Below are 20,372 nucleotides of genomic sequence, written 5' to 3' on the forward strand. Positions count from 1 at the left end.
CCTGGGGGCCCTGAGTTTTGTAAGCTTATCCCCACTGTGTGGTAGGGCCTGGCTTCCCCTCAGCTTCCCAGTGCCATGGAGTGTGGGGTGAGGTGTGTGTCTACGCCATGTGCCAGGTGCAAACAGTGCAGGTGGACTGGGCCCCCCAAGACTGGGCTGTAGATCTGGTCCTGCCACCACATCCTGACTGGACACCAGAGAAGTCATTGCTCCTCCCCAGGGCCTCAGCATCCCCATCACTGAACTGGCAGGCGTGTGTGTGTGTGTACGTGTGTGTGTGTGTGTGTGTGTGTGTGTGTGTGTAGATCAATGGTGTTTAAACAGTGCCTGTGCCAAGGGCTGATGGAGGCTTAGCAGGCAGACTCCACTTCCCTCAGCCCAGCTTCAGCCAAACTGTTATTGGTTTTTATATCTGTAATGATCCATGTGAGATTTCCATTGACTAAGTAGTAACAACAGCCACAACAAAGGTGATGGCAAACACATCTATGGTGCTTCCTATGTGCCAGGCATTGTTTGAAGCATTTCATTTTATTAATTCAATTTGTTCTCCCAACAGTCTTATATGTAGGTATTATAATCATCATTCCCATTTTACAGATGAAAAACCGAGGTTACCCAACTAGTAAGTGGCAGAGCCAGGACTTGAACTTAAGCAGCTTGACTGTGAAATCCATGCTCTCATATGCTATCATGGTGGTGTAGTGGTTTAGAGCTACGGCTGCTATCCAAAAGGTCAGCGGTTGGAATCCACCAGGCATTCCTTGGAAACTCTATGGGGCAGTTCCATTCTGTCCTATAGGGTAGCTATGAGTCAGAATCTACTCAGAGGCAATGGGTTTGGGTTTTTTGGTTTATATGCTATATTAAGGGGCTTTGCTTCAAACACATTTTGAGACAACCCCAGGGAGTAGATGTCCTCCAGGCACCCCTCCAGCTCTGATCCTCTGGCATCTGTCATGGCTTAAAACTCTGCCCCCTTCTCAGCTTTTCATTTCCTCCTTGTTGGTCTCTCCTCCTCCAACCACCCTCCTGCTTACCACCCTGGTGAGATTCCCACCTTGGGTGACAGGAGGACGGGCTGTGTCTGCCTCACTCATCTCTGGACCCACAGTGCCCAGCCCAGGCCCTGTCACACAGGAGATAGTCAACAAACATTTGTTGAATGAATGAATGAATGGCTGTCACTACTCTGGCCTGGCTTGCCCTCGTTCCTGCTGGGGGACTGGCCCCTTCGCCACCAGCTCTGGTCTCTGGGGCAAATGCACTTTGACCCTTATTTAACCTCTGCCCCAGAGGAGTTGGAAACAGGGCCCTTCCCCTCCCCTCTCCCTCTGACTTTTCTTCTAGCATTTATGTAATAACTGACACCATCCGAAAGGCCTCCAGGGCTAGGCCTCCTGCCTGCTCGGGAGAAGGGGTGGTGGCAGTGAGAAAAGGTGGGACCAGGGGTCTGGAGAGGAATTGGGGTCTGGCTCCAGCTCTGACTCCATCCCCATCTATCTACTCCCCTCTCTTCTGCCCTCCCTGGACTCTGTCTTGGGCCTCACTTTGAGAAATCCTAACTTGGCACCAGAAGCCACTTTCAGCACTGGCTTGCTCTGGGTCTCAGTTTCTTCATCTGTGAAATGGGGCTAATAATGCCTACTTCTCAGGGTTGTGGGGAAGACTAACGGGCTAAACCAGTTTCAGTTGTTGTGGAGTTGAGTCTGACTCATGGTGATGTGTGTGTCAGAGTACAACTGTACTCCATAGGGTTTGCATTGGCTGATTTTTGGGAACTGGATTGCCAGGCCTTTCTTCTGAAGCACCTGTAGGTAGACTCAAACCTCCAACCTCTATTGGCAGCCGAGCACATTAACCGTTTGTACCACTCACGGAGCTACGGGGTGTAAAAATAGTGTTCAGCAACAGGCAGAGACTCAGTAAACATCAGCTAGAGGTCCCTACTAACAGAGTATTAACTGAAAGGTTGGTGGTTTGAACCCACCCAGAGGGCCCTTGGAAGAAAGGCCTGGCAATCTACTCCTGAAAGGTCACAGCCTTGAAAACCTTACGGAGTAATTCTTCTCTGCATACATGGGGTTGCCATGAGTCAGAATCGACTTGATGGCAGCTGGTTTGTTTTTTGGTAATCTGGACCTGGCCTAGTTCCTTTCTGAGAATGGACCCAGGAGCTGCCCCTAACACAAGTACCTCCTCCTTACTGGCTTCTAGGCCACTGTGGCGGACAGCCTCCTGGGTCCTCGTGGAAGTGTATGTGCAGGCTGCTCTCCCCCAGTGGGCCCTGGACCCAAGTGCAGTGAGTCCTTGTAGAACTTCTGAGCTGAGGACACTGGGCCTCCTCCAGCCCGGGCTTTGCCCCGGCTGCACATTAGAGTCACTTGAGGTATCCTTTAAAAAATTCTTGGTGCTTGGACCCGCTGCCCAGATTTAATGAATATGAATCTTTGCAGGGTGGTGCCTGCACGTTGCTAATTTAAAAAAGTTCCCCAGATGATTCTCTAATGTGCAGTGGGGGTCCCCCCGGCCTGGCCCAACTCTCTTATTTCACAGATGGAAAAGCTGAGGCCCAGGGAGCCATGGCAGGTTAGTGGCAGACCCAGGACTAGAACTCAGGCTCCTGCTCTCCTCCTAAGTGTGGCCAGCTATCAGGTGCTAGAGTGGGGAGAGATGGACTAATGAGGAAGCCAGCTCAGGGCAAGGCTCCAGGGCCTTTTGCCGCCCTTTCCTGGGGCTCACTGGGGGTTTGCTTGAGCTAGGCCACCCCATGTCTAGGGACACATTGGGGTGACTATCCTTTCCCTTTCCTGGGGATCAACAGTTTCCAGCAGCTCAGTGCTTAAGAGTTGCACGATTCTACGTACTCTGGAATTGGGGAGTGGGAAGGAGATGGGTGAGGCATTGGGCAGGTAGACCGAGCAGCTGGAGACTGGCTGGGTCAGCTGCCCTGGGCAGAGACCCTCAGGCAGCCACAGAGGCTCATCTGCTGAATACCAGCAGGATCTGGGAGAGGGAACGGAGAAGGTGGGTACACAGCGACCCAGGACCTGTACCTGCTCTCGTGGACACTGGGTTTGAGGGCCTTGGCTCATGTTCACCAGCACCTTCTCCCACTGCCAACCCCAGACTGGATCGGGCCTTATCCACCTGTCATTGGCACCAGTGGCTGGCCACATGCCAAATGCCCTACCCACACTGCATGGCTCACTTCTGCTCCATAGGCTACCCCCAAACCCTCCCCAGGACCCTGGGAACTTGGCACTGCAAAGTGAGAACTTCTACCCACAGCAAGAACGCCAGGAATGAATCCCTGACGCCCACCAAGCTTGGACCTGACACCTGAGCTCTTGGCTATGTGGCCCCAGTACTATGGGGGTTGGGATCTCTTCCCCATATGAGGCCCTGAAGCCCAGGCTGCTTGGGTGCCCTTCACCCTGACATTCCAAGGTGGTGGGGGCTGGAGATGTTCTCTTTGGGTCCACAAGGATGGGGCCTCTGGCTCTTAATGTCCAGTTGGGCCTAGGAGGCTGGAAGAGGGCCCAGGGAGCCTCAAGCATCATGTGATTTATTGCAGGGAGCATCTTGGTGAAGGCTGGTGGAGCCAGGGACTGGGGGAGGCAGAGGGTGACAGAAACAGCAGCAGCAGCCTACTTATTGTTTACATCTGACGCCCTGACTAGCTAAACATCTGTTTGAAATATTAATAACTGTCAGATGGGAAGGGCCTAGTTTCATACCATCTGTCTGTAGAGTAAACACATTTTGGAGTGGGGGCCCTAGTATAGGCAAGAGATGTCTCTGTGTAGAGTGGGGAGCAGCAAGAAATGGAAGACTGGGCTCTGGGGTCTGGGGACCCAGAGTGGGCAGGCAGGGGGCAGCAATGAGTTACATGCCATCGCATTTATTGAGCACCTACTATGGGCAAGATCCTGAGCTTGTGTAGTACATATCTACCACTTTGATCTGCCCGACACTCAGTTCCCTTTCTTCTTGAAACAGAAGCCCTTTTGGAAAAGCCTCGTTCCCCATTTCAGCCCATATAATTTGGATGGGCTGACCCCAATCCCTGGCTCTACTAGTGGGAGTTTGACCCAGCCCTGGCATAGCAGAGTCGCAATTATGGGTTCCAGGATCGTTCAACAAGCAAGGCCAATGAGAATCAGCTCTGGGACTTTTTGTTTAATTGTGGTAAATTATATAACCAAAAAAACCCCAAACCCATTGCCATCGAGTTGATTCCAACTCATAGCGACCCTCTACAGAACATAAAATTTGCCATTTTAATCATGTTTAAATGTACAATTCAGTGGGGTCAGTTATATTCACAATGTTGTATAAGTATCACCACTACCTATTTCCAAAACTTTCTCATCACTCCAAACAGAAACTCTGTACCCCTTCAGCAATAACTCCTTACTCCCCATCCCCTCCAGTCCCTGGTAACCACTACTCTACTTTTGTCTCTATGAATTTGCCTGTTCCAATAGCCCTGGGACTTATGCTGGAATTATCGAAAAAACATTTTTTTTCCCACTAGGGTTGATGAATTGGTAAGGAGTAAGCCCAGAGGGGAGCCTGGGCAGTGTAGTGATTAAGAGCTCAACCGCTAACCAAAGAGATGGCAGTTCTAATCCACCAGCTGCTCCTTGGAAAACCCTATGGGGCAGTTCTGTCTTATAGGGTCGGTATCAGTTGAAATTGACTTGGTGGCAATGGGTTTGGTTTTTTTTTTAAGCCTAGAGGTACTAGTGCCCCTCTGCCAACACAGAAAAGCAAAGCCCAGCACTAAAGGCAATTGAGCACCTAGATGCAACTATGCCTGAAATCTACCCTCATACTTTCTAAAAAAATTTTTATTATGCTTTAGGGGAAAGTTTACAGTGCAAATTAGTTTCTCATTTAAAAATTTATACACAAAGTATTTTGTGACATTGGTTGCAATCTCCACAATGTGTCAGCACTCTCTCCCTTTCCACCCTGTGTTCCCATGTCCATTCATCCTGTTTTCCTATCCCTTCTTCATCCTGTTTTCCTATTCCTTCTTGCCCTCCCATCTTTGCTTTCGGGCAAGTGTTGCCCATTTGGTCTCATACTTGATTGAACTAAAAAGCACATTCCTCACGTGTGTTATTGTTTGTTTTATAGGCCTGTCTAATCTTTGGCTGAAAGGAGTGGCTTCAGTTCTGAGTTAGCGGGATGTCCAGGGACCATAGTCCTGGGGGTTCCTCCAGCCGCTGTCAGACCAGTAAATCTGGTCTTTTTTTTGTGTGTGTGAATTTGAATTTTGTTCTACATTTTTCTCCCACTCAGTCCAGGCCCTCTATTTACACTTATACTTTTGAGTTGCATGAGCCTATATATATATTTTTTGCTTGAACCACTTCAATGTTTCTGTCCCTTGCAACCAAGAGTACCAACTGATACAAATGGACACTGGGAAGAGTCACTGGTCAAAGGGCAAGTCCCATCCATGGGCAGCTGGGGATGCCCAGACAGCATCAGGGAACCCATTCTTCCCTGGTGCCTGTCCTCAGACTAGGAAGGTCGTCCCTCAGGGATGCTAGCGTTTGTCTCCCCCAGTTAGAGGGCCTTCCAGGACTCCTGGCTCACCCAGGCTCAGTCCCCATCAGGGAAAAGGCAGAAAACCAAAGCATCCTCCTCAGCCCAATCTCATCTGTCTCCAAGTTGTCTCCATTTTGACTTTGCTGCCCTGGCTAAGGGAGTCTCATCATGGAGAGTCCCAGATGGGTGACTATACCATGACAGCGCCCCCTTCCCTCATTGCCCAGACTCCTTGGACAAAATCTTGCTGGTTTGCTCTGTCCCAGAGAGCTCAGCGGCCCTGGAGGAGGGCGGGGACTCACCAGGACTGTCAGCACTGAGGTCCCCACGGTGGCGTTCTCGTACAGGCTGACGTTGTACAGGGGCTGGCTGAAGATGGGCCGGTTGTCATTCTCGTTGATGAGAGTGATCTTCACCTTGGCATAACCCACGTGGTCAGGCACACTCTCATTGGCAAAGAGCTGGGTGTGGAGAGTAGGGGGCCAAGTGAGCCCCCACATGCTCCCAGAGCCCTCATCCTCCTAAGTCCTCCTTGGGGTCTGCCTGTCCCCATCTGCTCTGGGTCAGTCACTGCCCATTCCAGGTGTACGCTACTTGCAGGTCCTCTGTCACTGCTCCACAGGGCTGGGGTGGCCAGTGATTCTGTGGAGTGGGGTGGCTGAGGGGGCTGGGCAGACAGGAGATGGGCTTTAGAGGGTCCTGATGGGGGTTCTGACCCCGCGGTGGTGCCTAGGAAAACTCCACTCAATTCCTGGACAATTCTGCCCAGTCCCTACCCTTCTCATCGGGCTTCTCTGAGCAGCCACATGAAGGAAGGGTGGGAGAGATGGCAGAGGGATGTCAGGGGATGGTGTCGCCTCTTGCTTTCCCTGAAATCCACCCACCTGTCCCCAAAAGATGGGGAATAGGGCTTACGTCGAAGTCGTAGCGATCCACTGTCTCGTAGTCCAGCGGGATGGCCACCCGTATGCGGATGTCGGCCTTCCCTTGGATGGAGGTTGGGGAGATGATGAAGTGGTGGGAGTTGTTCCCCACCAGGAACACCTCGAACATGCTGTTCAGGCCCTATGGCAAGAATGGAAGAGAAACCAGTCAGAAAGGGCACAGGGGGCCAAGGGCCAGAGCGTGAACGCAGCTGAGGGCACCAGAGTGGAGCTGGGAGCCGTGTGGGTGGGGCAGGGATGAGACGGAGCAGGAGCAAGGCTTGCCTGTCCCCGTCCCCTAGTGGTCCTGGCCTGGCTTCCTTTTCATAGGCCTAGCCTCCTCCAGTTCCTTCTCCCTTCTTCACCCCGTCAGATGCCTGCAATACCCTTTCCAGGTGGTTTGGCTCTTCCATCTCTTGCTTCCTTCCTCTGCCGCAGTGACCCCAACTGGCTAAGGGTCTGCCAGCAGAGACCCAGCAGGAGATGGAGGAAAGAGAGGAAGGCAGGTCAGAGCAGGAAGCAGCAGAGGAGGGGGTGGGCAAGAGAAGCTGAGATGGGGGGGCTCCATGGACGAAGCAGCACCCCTGCTTCCCCCTCCACTCTGGGACAGCTCTACATGAACAGTGGGTTGGCTTACACACAAAGTGGGAACAACCCAGAAGACTGAGTGGCAAGGAGAGCTCCGGTGCTCCTTGCTGTGGCCAGTGTGGTGACCTGGGGGACACTGGACCGAGGACAAGCACTGAGCTGCCATACCCATCATGCTTCTCATATCCCAGGGGCCCAAGTCATCAGTGCAGGGTGTCTCACCCTAGGCTGGGCTGGGTATTTCTGATCACTCTAACCAGGGCTGTGGCCAAGCTCACAGAGCCCCAGGATCTGCCCAACCATCCTCATACAAAGTGTGCAATGTGTCCATTGACCCAAGTCCCTGGGTCAGAAGGAACGGTCCCCTGCTGAAGGTGAGAGATATAGCTTCCTGACTCCCTGAGTCTGGCCTGCTTGGAAAGTGACCTAACTTCCTTTTCCTGCCTGTCTGTTTTGGGGAAAATGACTCTCAAGGTATCCCCTCGACCTGGGAGTGGGGGCAGCTTATGGTTCGTAACCAACCACTCCCCTGGCCTTGCAGCAGGTGCCTGACTGAGTGCCTGATGCCCCACTATGCGATCAGTGCTGTGAGGACATGTCCTTCTTGTTCATCCCTGGGGAGCCTACCCCTCACCCAGTGCCCGAAACCCCTCTGGGCACACGGGTCCTTTTCTGCTGAACCTGTGGTTGGCAAAGGAAGTGTACCCTCTCTTCTCGGCTGCCTGGGGAGTGTTGAGGGGTTCCCTTCTAGAACCTACCCCTGGTCCCGGTTAAAGTGGGGATGCTCCCTGCAAGGCTTCAGTTCCCACCCCATGTGGGGCAGGGAGTTCTGCCCAGGAAATAAAACCTTCCGCCAAGCCTGAGAAATCTCAGGAACTCTTGTGACCTGGCTCTTACCCCCCGGGGTTGGCCCACAGGCACTCAAATATATCTTACAAATTGGCAAAACAGGCGCCCTTCTTGCCTTTAGCTTTTTCTCGGGGTCTGGGGGCAGGGCCCGTGCCCTGTGACTGGTATGGAGGGTCTCAATAAGTCATGTGGGAGCTGAGCTCCTCTAGGCCCTCTTGCCAACCCAGGGGTCCAGGCAAGCTGTGGGGTCTCCGGAGCCCCCAGTGTGCAGTGGCTTCCCTGTGGATTATGGGAGTAACGACTCTCTGGCCCGGTCAGCTGTGGAGTTTCCAGTTCTCGCTGGCGTGGACTCCATCCCATCAGACAGAGGGGACCAGTAAAATGCCCGAAAGGGCACTAATAGGCAAAGCTGGCGGAGTGTGACAGCTCTGGGCAGGTGACACCAACACCTCTCCCTCCCCTGGACATTGGCTCCTTGATCACAGGACCTGAGGGGGCTGAGGGGGAATGAGGGGGTTGAGTACGCCCTCTGAGGAGCCCCCTCCCTCCTGTGCCACAGCTCCTCCCCAGCCCCCACCCCAGCCCTTTGAGGCTCACTTACCAAGTTCTGTCAGTGGGAGTCGGTCAGTCAAAGGATATGGAGACAGAGGGAAGGTGCCGGACAGGTATCGAGAGGAGGAAGGAACCAGAGAGAAAATACACAGTGAGATTCTGGGTCAGGTTAAGGGAGGCGGGCCAAGCTGGAGCCCAGGGCCATTTCTGCTGAGAGGAACAGCCCCTTTGGCCTTGGATGGGCCACATCTTGGGGGTCCTGAGGAAAGGGAGGTGTGCCAGGGAGTGGGGAGGCCTGTGCAGCCCCCACCAAGAGAAGGGACATAGAGGAAGAGGTACAGAGGCATGAAGGTGAGTAGGCCAGAAGTGGGGGGCCAGGGCTCTGTTCCCCGAGCTCACTCCACCCTCACTCAGCTACCACAAACACGAGGGGGCTGGGAGGAGAGGGGACATATCCCTGAGTCCTATTCCCAGGAGCCCAGATAAAACCTCTGCAGGCAACAACCTCAAACAGGGTCCTGTTTTTAATTATCCTAACATTATAAAAAAAGAAAAACAGACCTGGACACTTTTCAAATGGTTCAAAAGTGAGAACAGCATCCAAGACCCCATGTTCCCTTTGCCCTAGCTGCCCAAGACCTTCCCCAGTACGCCATTCTTGGGCCCCTCTCCCCGGGAAATCCAGCCTACATGAGCGTTATGCGTGTGTGCCCCACTCGGGCACCGACAGCAGCACACAATCAAAAATGCTCTGTGTCGGACTTTTTCTACTTAAAACTAGAGCTTGAAGGTCGTTCCATAACTGTATCTATAGATGACAATGTTAACAACAACTGTAATAATATGTTGTTGTTTTTAGTTGACGGGAAGCCAGCTCTGATTCATGACAACCCCACGCGCAACAGCATGAAATGTTGCCTGGTCCTGAGCCATCTTCACAATCGTTGGTGTGCTCAAGTCCGTTGCTGCAGCCCCTATGTATTCTGAGTGCCTTCCAACCTAATGGGCTCATCTTCCAGCGCTGTATCAGGCAATAACTTGTTGTGATCCGTAGAGTTTTCACTGGCTAATTTTTGTAAGTAGATCAACAGTCCTTTCTTCTTAGTCTTAGTCTGGAAGCTCCAATGAAACCTGTCCATCACAGATGACCCTGCTGGTATTTGAAATACCAATGACATAGCTCATAGTGTCTCACCAATACACAAGCCAACACAGTATGACGAACCGATAGAGGGGTGGTGAACAACACACTTATTGAGCACTTACTCACTGCCAGGTACTGTTCTGTGCACTTTATAAGCATCAAGTAATGGTTTAATCCAGAAATGATTGGCCTCGTTTTTCTCAATGGCTGCAGGGTATCTCCACCACTGAGTCACAGTCCCCTGTGTGGTTATTCCGGAGTGTCGGCCACAGAGCAGGCCAGGACAGAGTACATCCCACAACAGACCACGTGCGCAGAAGGTGTTCAGGAAGTGACTGGTCTTCAGCATGTGCCACTCTGTGTGGCCCTCTTCCCATGGGCCAGGGGGTGGAGATGAAGGAACACCAGAGTTTGGAGACCCCTCCAGAGGACACGGATTTCAGAGAGGTTCAGCGAGCTGCCCCAGGTCTCCCAGGGAGTGCCACAAAAGGAGAGATAAAAACTCAGGCCCAGTGCCCAGGCCACTGCACGTTCACATAACCCCATGCTGCCTCCCAGGCCAAAGAAACTGGAATCCAGGCCTGATTCTGGGGTCTTTTCTAACTGCAGCACCAGAGCGCAATGCAGACTGCACTGGACACTCAGTTAGCAGTACTAATTAGCAGAGCAAAGTGAAATAACAGCCGATTTTTGTATGTGTGCCTGTGTGTGACGCTGGTTTTCTCTGCATTGGGTAAATTTTGATTGTGAGTCCACACTTACCTGATCTTAATCTCTTCATGCCTTGAAGGGGCCTGTGTTGGAGGCTTATTCTTTCAGAGAGGATTTGCTTCCTCGTACTACTTAAAGCTCTTTAAAATTTTTTTTTAGTGTGGTAATATATATTACAAAAAGTTTTCCATTTTACCAGTTTTAAGTTATAATTCAGTGACACTATCCACTTCCAAAAGCTTTTTATCACCCCAAACAGAGGGAAGCTATGCCACCGGTAGGTCAAATACCAGCAAGGTCACCCATGGCAGACAGGTTTCAGACTAAGACAGACTAGGAAGAAAGACCTGGTGATCTGGCTCTGAAAGAACTGGCCAGTGAAAACCTTACGAATAGCAGTGGGACACGTCTGATATAGTGCTGGAATGTGAGCCCCTCAGCTCGGAAGGCACTCAAACTATGACTGAGGAAGAGCTGCCTCCTCAAAGTAGTTGTCGTTGTTGTCAGGCGCCACTGAGTCAGTTCCAACTCATAGTGACCATATGTACAACAGAGTGAAATGCTGCCTGGTCCTGCACCATCCTCACAATTATCGTTACCCTTGAGCCCACGGTTGTAGCCACTGTGTCAATCCACCTTGTTGAGGGTCTTCTTTTTTGCTGACCCTGTACTTTACCAAACGTGATGTCCTTCTCCAGGGACTGATCCTTCCTGACGACATGTTCAAAGCATGTGAGATGTAGTCTTGCCTCCTTGCTTCTAAGAAGTATTCTGGTTGTACTTCTTCCAAGACAGATTTGTTTGTTCTTTTGGCAGTCCATGATATATTCCATATTCTTCACCGACACCATAATTCAAAGATGTCAATTCTTTTCAGTCTTCCTTATTCATTGTCCAGCTTTTGCATGCATGTGAGCGATTGAAAACACTATGGCTTGGGTCAGGCACACCTTAGTCTTCAAGGTGATGTCTTTGCTTTTAAACACTTTAAAGAGGTCCTTTGCAGCAGATTTGCCCAATGCAACACAACTTTTGATTTCTTGACTGGTGCTTCCATGGCTCTTGATTGTGGATCCAAGTAAAATGAAATCCTTGACAACTTCAATCTTCTCTCCATTTATCGTGATGTCGCTTATTGATCCAGTTGTGAGGATTTTTTTTTTATGTTGAGGTATAATCCATACTGAAGGCTGTGGTCTTTGATCTTGATCAGTAAGTGCTTCAAGTCCTCTTCGATTTCAGAAAGCAAGGTTGTGTCATCTGCATAACACAGGTTGTTAATGAGTCTTCCTCCAATCTTGACGCTGCATTCTTCTTCATATAGTTTAGCGTCTCAGATTATTTGCTCGGCATACAGATTAAATAGGTATAGTGAAAGAATACAACTCTGACACACACCTTTCCGGACCTGAAACCAGGCAGTATCCTTGTTCTGTCCAAATGACTGCCTCTTGGTGACATGGATGGAGTAAAGCTTTCAGGACCTTCATCTGCTGATGTGGCATGACTCAAAATTAGAAGAGAAGAAACAGCTGCACACATCCATTAATAAATGGAATGTGGAATATTTGAAGTATGAATCTAGGAAAATCTGCAGTCATCAAAAATGAAATGGAACATATAAAGATCAATATACTAGGCATTAGTGAGCTGAAATGGACTGGGATTGGCTATTTTGAATTGGCCGATCATATGGTCAATTATGCTGGGAACGACAAATTGAAAAGGAATGATGTATTCATCATCAAAAAGAACATTTCAAGGTCTATCCTGAAGTACAATGCTGTCAGTGATAGGGTAATATCTACACGCCTACAAGGAAGATCAGTTAATACAACTATTATTCAAATTTACACACCAATCACTAAGGCCAGAGATGAAGAAACTAAAGACTTTTACCAACTTCTGCATTCTGAAATTGATCAAACATGCAATCAAGATGCATTGATAACTACTGGGGATTGGAATGTGGAAGTTGGAAACGAAGAAGGATCAGTAGTTGGGAAATATGGCCTTGGTGACAGGGGTGATGCCAGAGATTGCATAATAGAATTTTGCCAGACCAACAACTTCTTCATTGCAAGTACCTTTTTTTCAACAACATAAACATCAACTATACACGTGGGCCTCACAAGATAGAATACACGGGAATCAAATCGACTACATCTGTGGAAAGGGATGATGGAGCTCAATATCATCAGTCAGAACAGACCATCAACTGTTCATATGCAAGTTTGAGTTGAAGCTGAAGAAAATTAAAACAAGTCCACGAGAGCCAAAATAGGACCTTGAGTATATCACACCTGAATTTAGAGACCATCTCAAGAATAGATTTGACACATTGAACACTAATGACCAAAGACCAGATGAGTTATGGAATAACATCAAGGACATCATACATGAAGAAAGCAAGAGGTCATTAAAAAGGCAGGAAAGAAAGAAGAGACCAAAATGGATGTCAAAAGAGACAATGAAACTTGCTCTTGAATGTAGAGTAGCTAAAGCGAATGGAGGAAATGATGAAGTAAAATAGCTGAATGGAAGATTTCAAAGGGCAGCTTGAGAAGACAAAGTAAAATATTATAATGAAATGTGTAAAGACTTGGAGTTAGAAAACCAAAAGGGAAGAACACACTCAGCATTTCTCAAGCCTAAAGAACCGAAGAAAAAATTCAAGCCTTGAGTTGCAACATTGACGGATTTTATGAGAAAAATATTGAACAACAAAGAAAGCATCAAAAGAAGATGGAAGGCGTACACAGAGTCACTATACCAAAAAGAATTGCTAGAGGTTCAATCATTTCAGGAGGTAGCATATGGTCAAGAACTGATGGTGCTTAAGGAAGAAGTCTAAACTGCACTGAAGGCACTGGTGAAAAACAAGGCTCCAGGAATTGATGGAATACCAACTGAGATGTTTCAACAAATGGATGCAATGCCGAAAACACTCACTCATCTTTGCCAAGAAATCTGGAAGACAGCTACCTGGCCAACAAACTGGAAGAGATTCATATTTGTGCCCAGTCCAAAGAAAGGTGAGCCAACAGACTGTGGAAATTATTGAACAATATCACCAGTATCACACACAAGTAAAATTTTGCTGAAGATAATTCAAATTCATTGACAGACAACTGCCAGAAATTTAAGTTGGATTCAGAAGAGGATGTTGAACAAGGGATATTATTGCTAATGTCAGATGAATCTTGGCTGAAAGCAGAGAATACCAGAAAGATGTTTACATGTGTTTTATTGACTATGCAAAGGTATTAGACTGTGTGGATCATAACAAATTATGGATAACATTGTGAAGAATGGGAATTCCAGAACACTTAATTGTGCTCATGAGGAACCTTTACATAGATCAAGAGGCAGCTGTTCGGGCAGAACAAGGGGATACCGATTGGTTTAAAGTCAAGAAAGGTGTGCCTCTGGGTTGTATTTTTTCACCATACCTATTCAACCTGTATGCTGAGCAAATAATACGAGAGACTGGGCTATATGAAGAAGAATGGGGCATCAGGATTGGAAGAAGACTCATTGACAGCCTGCATTATGCAGATGACACAACCTTGCTTGCTGAAAGTGAAGAGGACTTGACGCACTTACTGATGAAGATCAAAGACCATAGCCTTCAGTATGGACTGCACCTCAACATAAAGAAAACAAAAATCCTCACAACTGGACCAGTGAGCAACATCTTGATAAATGGAGAAAGGATTGAAATTGTAAAGGACTTCATTTGACTTGGATCCACAATCAACAGCCATGGCAGCAGCAGTCAAGAAATCAAAAGACGCGTTGCATTGGGTAAATCTGCTGCAAAGGACCCCTTTAAACTGTTGAACAAGCAAAGATGTCACCTTGAAAACTAAGGTGCACCTAACCCAAGCCATGGTATTTTCAGTCACATCATATGCATGTGAAAGCTGGACAATGAGTAAGGAAGACTGAAGAAGAGTCGACGCCTTTGAATTGTGGTGTTGGCGAAGAATATTGAATATCCCACGGACTGCCAAAAGAACAAACAAATCTGTCTTGGAAGAAGTACAGCCAGAATGCTCCTTAGAGTCAAGGATGGAGAGGCTGCATCTTCCATACTTTGGACATGTTGTCAGGAGGGATCAGTCCCTGGAGAAGGACATCATGATTGGCAGAGTACAGGGTCAGTGGAAAAGAGGAAGACCCTCAACGAGGTGGATTGACACAGTGGCTGCAACAATGAGCTCAAGCATAACGACGATCATAAGGATGGTGCAGGACCGGGCAGTGTTTCGTTCTGTTGTGCATAGGGTCGCTATGAGTCGGAACCAACTCGATGGCACCTAACAACAAAGCAAAGGAGTCCCCAGGTGGTGCAAACAGTTAGCACACTTGGCTTCTAACCCAAAGGTTGGAGGTTTGAGTCCACTCAGAGGCGCCTCTGAAAAAAGGCCTGGCAATCTACATCTGAAAAACCAGCCAAACAATCAGCCATTGAAAAGGCTACGGAGCACAGTTCTACTCTGACAAACATGGGGCTCCCAGGATTTGGAATTGACTGGTTGTAAGCACAGGCATGGATGAGGCAGACAGGTGAGCTGATGTGCAAAGGGTCCACGTAGGGAAGCTTGTGAGACAGATGCAAGGGAGGGCATCCCGCCCCAGACACAACTGTTTCCATGGGCAACGGGAAGCCAGCCACTCTAAGCTCTTGAGCAGAACACTGGGCTGTACCCTAGACCAAGGAAATCAGACTCTGGAGGGGGGATCCGGGCATTGGGATGTTGTAAACTGCTCCGGTTACTCATTCCAACGTGTGTTCAAGGATGAGCATCACTAGGCTCAACCGTGGTGCTCCACGTGTGGTCCTGGGACTGGCAGCATCGGCATCACCGGGGAACTTGATAGAAATGCTGATTCTTGAGCCAGCACCCAGATCTACTGAATCAGAAACTCTGGGGGTGGGGTCCAGCAGCCTGCGTTTGCACAAGCCCTGCAGGTGATTCGGAGACATCCTTAAGTTAGAGCAAGGCAAGGAAGGAGCCGTCTAAGCAAGTGAAGAAAATAGCCAGCACGATAGAGCGGTGATCAGCAGGGGCAAGCTGAGTAATCGTCAGGCTGGGGCTGGGGCTGGGGCTGGGGCTGGGGCTGGGGCTGGGGCTGGGGCTGGGGCTGGGGCTGTAACCAAAGCGTGCAGGCCGAGGATAAGGATGGGAAGCCTGCTAAGACGGTGCCGAGCTCAGCGTTGACTCAGGCCTGGTGGGAAGAGGAGCACCTGGAGGGACAAGCCCGCAGCCTTCCTGGCCCCTTCAGGGGAGGTCTCCAGAGCTCAGTGCGTGAGGCCTGCTCACTTCCACCTGATCTGCGGCCAGGGAACAGCTGGGAGTTCACTCGGGCTGACACTGCAGTCAGGACACTTGTGCACTGCTGTCCTGAGACCCAGGACCACCTTCTGGCCAAGTCCCCTCAAATGCTCCTCCTGTTCCTTCCAGAAGCTGCCCAGAGGGTCAATTCCTGCTTGGACCTGGCTTGAAACTGTCAGCCCCTCGGGATGAGTGTGCATGTCAGATGTTCACCCAGTCCTCTAAGTTGGTGCAAAACCCCGATTAACCTTAGCACTCAGCTGGGAGCTTCCATTATCAAGCCTCAACTAGGAGTCACTGCTTGACACACCTGGACCTGAATCTTTGCAACACAAGGACATCAGCATCCATCCACCCCTTTTACAGAGAAGGAAACTGAGGCCAGAGAGGATAACTTGTTCAAGCCACACAGCTACCAACAAAGGCTTCAAACTGGGTCTGTTGTGATTCCGATTTCCAAGTGCTTAAGCACCCGCTCTCCTGGTCTCTCTTGTGTCCTCTCCCACTACCAACACCACTCCAGGTGCGAGGCAAAGAACTTGCAGGGTGTCCAGCATATAATCCTTCCCCATTCTACAAATGGCAAGTGAGGCCCATGGAGGGAAAGCACCTCTCCCAAGGTCACAGAGCCGGTGGGGCCCTGGGCTGGGAGCCAGAGTGGGCTCTGTGTCTCCCTGTGCCGTTGCTCACTGCCTGGGCCCATGCAAGGCGGCCTTTGTGGGGTGGGGAGGGGACAGTGGGGGAGGCAGGAGGCCCTGCTGGAGCTGTCGAGGGGCAATTTTGTTGGGAAGGGAGATAAAGAAGAACATCAAAAGGAGCCCCAGCGTGTGTGGAGAGAAGCCTGGTGGATTAAGTTCTCCTCCAGCTGGGAGAGGTGATGAGAAGGCTGATAACTGGCAGCCGCAGGTCCTGGAGCCGAAGTGCCGGCGCTCCCCGCACTGGGCTGGGGAGCTGGCCAGCGGCCTGTGGGGAGGCCGCTGAGACGCTGCCGCTTTATTTATTTATTGGGGGGCGGGGGTGGGAAGGACACATAAAATAACTTCTCGCTTCCTGTTGGCCTCCGCCCCATGCCACCCCCGCCTCACTTTGCTCCCGGTTACTGAAGCCTTCCCACCCCCCGTGGAGGGCATCACTACAGCCCTGGGCCCACGTTATCAGCCAGCTGCCAGAAGGGGTTGTTTTGCCACCCTCAACTCCCCCAAACCTGTCCCCCTCCCCTGCCTCCTGCCCCTGGTGGCCTTGAGAGCAGTCAGAGCAGACACTGTCCTGAAAGGACTCCTCCTGCTGGTCTCTTTGCAGCCCCCAAAGCTGGCCGACCTGCGTCCATCCAGTGGTCATCAGCTCTGTGCTGAGCCCTCCACAAGCTCACCACAGCCTGGGAGGGGAGAGTGCTTGTTTGCATTATCTAACAATGGCACAGACAGGGCATTTCAGGAGATGCAAGTCAGGGGGCACATGCTGGGGTTTTGGGGTGTGTTTTGGGTTCTCCGAGAACCTGTGGCCTGACTTCTGAGTGTGGCTTCCCTGGGGTGTCACCTGCTGACTCTGGACACTGGCACTTCCTTCTGCAGACACTTGGTTCCCCAAGGGACCCCGAAAGGGATGAAGGCCTGACACCCGCCTCTCCCAGACTCCCTCCTGGGACACGAGGCTGCAGATACCTCCTTATCCCCCCGACTCTCCCCCGGTTCTCCCCACCCTGTGATACTTCCCTGTGACACCAACCTGACTCCATTCCTCAAAGAGGCCCAGCTCTCTGCTATTGGTGAGGGTGAGGGTAATATCTGCGCTGGGGATCCAGTGAGGTGATGGAGTGGAAAGACAGCAGGAGTCAGGGTCTGGGTGCCCAGGTTGGGGGACAGGTTCTATCACATCCTAGCTCTGTGACCTCGAGCAACTCACTTTCCCTCCTGGAGCCTCAGTTTCTTTATCAGTGAAGTGGGGAGGAGAAAGTATCTCAGAGGACTAAATGAAGCAGTGTTGTCACCTTGCCCCACCCTGTTTTGGTGGCCGGTATGTGAATTGTGTTTTCTTGCCTCAGAGACAGGAAGCTCCCTGATGGCACTGTTCTTTCCTTTGGACCTCAAATGCTGTCCACCCCACCCTGTGAACCATGGTGTGCCCCTGGAGGGGGTCTTCACTCCTTTTGACGGAAAAGGAGGGACCAGGGTTAGGCGAATGCAGGGTGGACTAGGGAAGGCCAGCAAGGACCAAGGCCATCTTTGTGAAATGGCAGGGCTGGGGGAAGGCTGTGAAACAAGAGGAGGGCCAAGCCCCACCACAGAGCACCCAGGGAGCCCTGTGGCCTGGCAGGAGACCCTTAGCCCAAGCCAGGAATGGGTCTGGGGCTGAGATGGGCCCCCAGAGGTAGTGCCACTCTCACAGGATCCTCTTTCAGACCCCAGCCTGCCAGAGAAGAGTGCCATGACCAAAGATCCCAGGGGTGAAGCCCTCAAGTGTGGTGGTTAAACACAAACTGTGGAGTTAGACCTGAGTCCACACTCTGCCCTTTTTCAGCTGTGTGATTTTGCACAAACGATTCCATCTCCCTGAGTCTCAACTTCCCCATCTGTAAAGTGGGAAGAATAAAGCCTATGTGATAGGGTTATTGTGGGTGAGCTGCAATACCTTGGTGAAGTGCCTGGCAGGGAGTAAGCACTCAGTGAAGCAGAGCTATTATTACTGTTCTAGAAGTGGGGGAGGTACCCCTGAGAGGGGCTGACTTCTAAACCTGGGCCAGGAACTGGGAAGGCAGGCCGAGAGGGGCAAGGGCTGAGAGGTATGCAGGGGTGAGGGGACACCCAGCGGGCAGGAGGCTGTGGGTCTCCCTCCCTCCTCCACTGTGGTCTAATCTATGCCATTGAGTGACAGGAAATCAAAGCCCACTGAAGATGTATTCTTTGTCAGTCCTTTCTCCATCCTTTCATTTAATTAACCCCAAATCAGACATTCTGAAATGAATCTTGGCAGGAGGGGGCCCCTCCTCACCCTGTTCACCTCAAAGCTTTCTTCTTCTCCCTGTAGCCCTCTCTGCCTGAGACGGGCACTGAGTTTCTCTGCCCCCTGCCTGCATTCAGGGGTGGCTGTCCTGAGCCCACTGCACCCAGGCTGCTCTCTGCGATGCCAGAGTCCATGGGGCAGAGGAAAGGAAGCATCTGGTCTCCACCCCTAACTCCCCCTCAGCCCCCAGTCACCTACAAGTTTCAGAAACTTGGGAGGACGGATGCTGGTACCTTCCCAGCATTTCCTGGGTGCAGGATGCCACCCTGATTTCAGGCTCATGTCTATCCACACCCTCCTTCCCCAGTTCCTCCCAGGGTCTGTGGTCAGGAACCTGCTTTCTGTGGACCTGCCACTCACTGCTGTGTGACTGCGGCAGGCCCCTTTGCCTCTCTGGGCCTCAGTTCCCTGGTCTGTAAAATGAGGTGGTTGGACTGGGTGATTCTCTAAGGCCCCATTAACACACAACGTGCTCTTTCAAATTGCTTTTCCACTCCTCCAGCTCGCGGGCCCTCTGTTTCTCTGTTCTCCTTTCTCTTTGCCTCCTCTGTTACAGCTTTGTCTCTCTCTTAAGTCTTTTCTCTCCTTTATCCTTCCCTCATTTCTCTCCTCTCTTCCCTCTCTCCTTTTTCTTTCCTTCTTTTCTCTTTTTTCCTTCCTTCTCCTTCTCTTTTCCCTCTCACTTTCTCTTTTCTATTTCCCTTTTTTCTCCCTCTTTTCGTCTTCAGCCTCCTCTGGCTCCTCCTCCTCTCCCGCCCCTACCTGTTTCCCTCTTCTCCTTCCCCCCTCCTCTGTCCCCCTCCCTGCCAGCCTCCCCCGCCTCCCCAGGCTATCTGTCGAATTCCACGCACGCGTGCACAGATGGGATCAATCCGAGGCTGCCTTGCCTTCAGCTTATCTCTGCTCCAAATGATTGATTTTCCCTCTTTAAGAGTAATTTGCTGGTGAATTCCATGTATTGCAAAAACCCCTGTGAAATCTAATTCAATCCGATTGGCAGCTGGCACTTTGGGGAAAGAATGCTAGAGAGCTGTCAATTTCATCTGGCGGATGTGTGTATTATCCGTCCATAGAGGAGGGCGCAGCAAGGCCGGCAGGTGCGCCTCACCTGCGCACACACCCCTCCTTCCCTCCCTCCTTTCTCTGAAGCTCTTCTAGAGACTGAATTATAATTCTGCACTGGGTACTTACATTAAGGTAAATGAGGGACAGGTGCTTTTGGGTTGGCTTTCCTAATTGGCAGCCCACTGTCCCAGTGAGGGAAACCCTGGTGGCGTAGTAGTTAAGAGCTATGGTTGCTAACCAAAAGGTCAGCAGTTCAAATCCTTGGAAACCCTATGGGGCAGTAGTACTCTGTCCTTTAGGGTCGCTACAGGTTGGAATCGACTCGACAGCAACACGTCTCTACCCCCAAGCAAATAGCCATTTCTGGCTAGGAGGCTTTTTCTGGTGGGACTCACATTTTGGGCTGCCCTGCACCTCCACGGATCAGAGTAACCTGCCCAGTGGTCCTTACTGATTAGAAGTGGCCTTAGAAGGACTGGCCAGGGGCTAGGTTCTATTAATAGAGCCTGTGGGTATGGCTTTATACGGAAGGCCCAAGGGTCACAGGGACATTTCCAGCAACCACAGATAGGGCTGTGGCCGCAGGCCACCTGGACTGGTAATTCATGTGCAAAAGACAGACGGGACCACATA

General features: G+C 50.8%; 1 protein-coding gene across 5 annotated transcripts in view; it reads right to left on the reverse strand.

The window, feature by feature from the left end:
• CDH23 (cadherin related 23) overlaps positions 1-20,372 on the reverse strand; it is a 528,116-nt gene that overhangs the window by 218,885 nt on the left and 288,859 nt on the right. For all 5 annotated transcript variants that reach the window (XM_049855780.1, XM_049855785.1, XM_049855781.1 and 2 more), the window contains exons 12-13: positions 6,481-6,630; positions 5,868-6,026 (exon numbers count right to left, since the gene is read on the reverse strand). In XM_049855780.1, coding sequence (XP_049711737.1) covers positions 5,868-6,026; positions 6,481-6,630 — 309 coding nt within the window. The remainder of the gene's footprint in view (positions 1-5,867; positions 6,027-6,480; positions 6,631-20,372) is intronic.

The sequence above is a fragment of the Elephas maximus genome, chromosome 16 (assembly GCF_024166365.1).
Source record: "Elephas maximus indicus isolate mEleMax1 chromosome 16, mEleMax1 primary haplotype, whole genome shotgun sequence".
NCBI lineage: Eukaryota > Metazoa > Chordata > Mammalia > Proboscidea > Elephantidae > Elephas > Elephas maximus.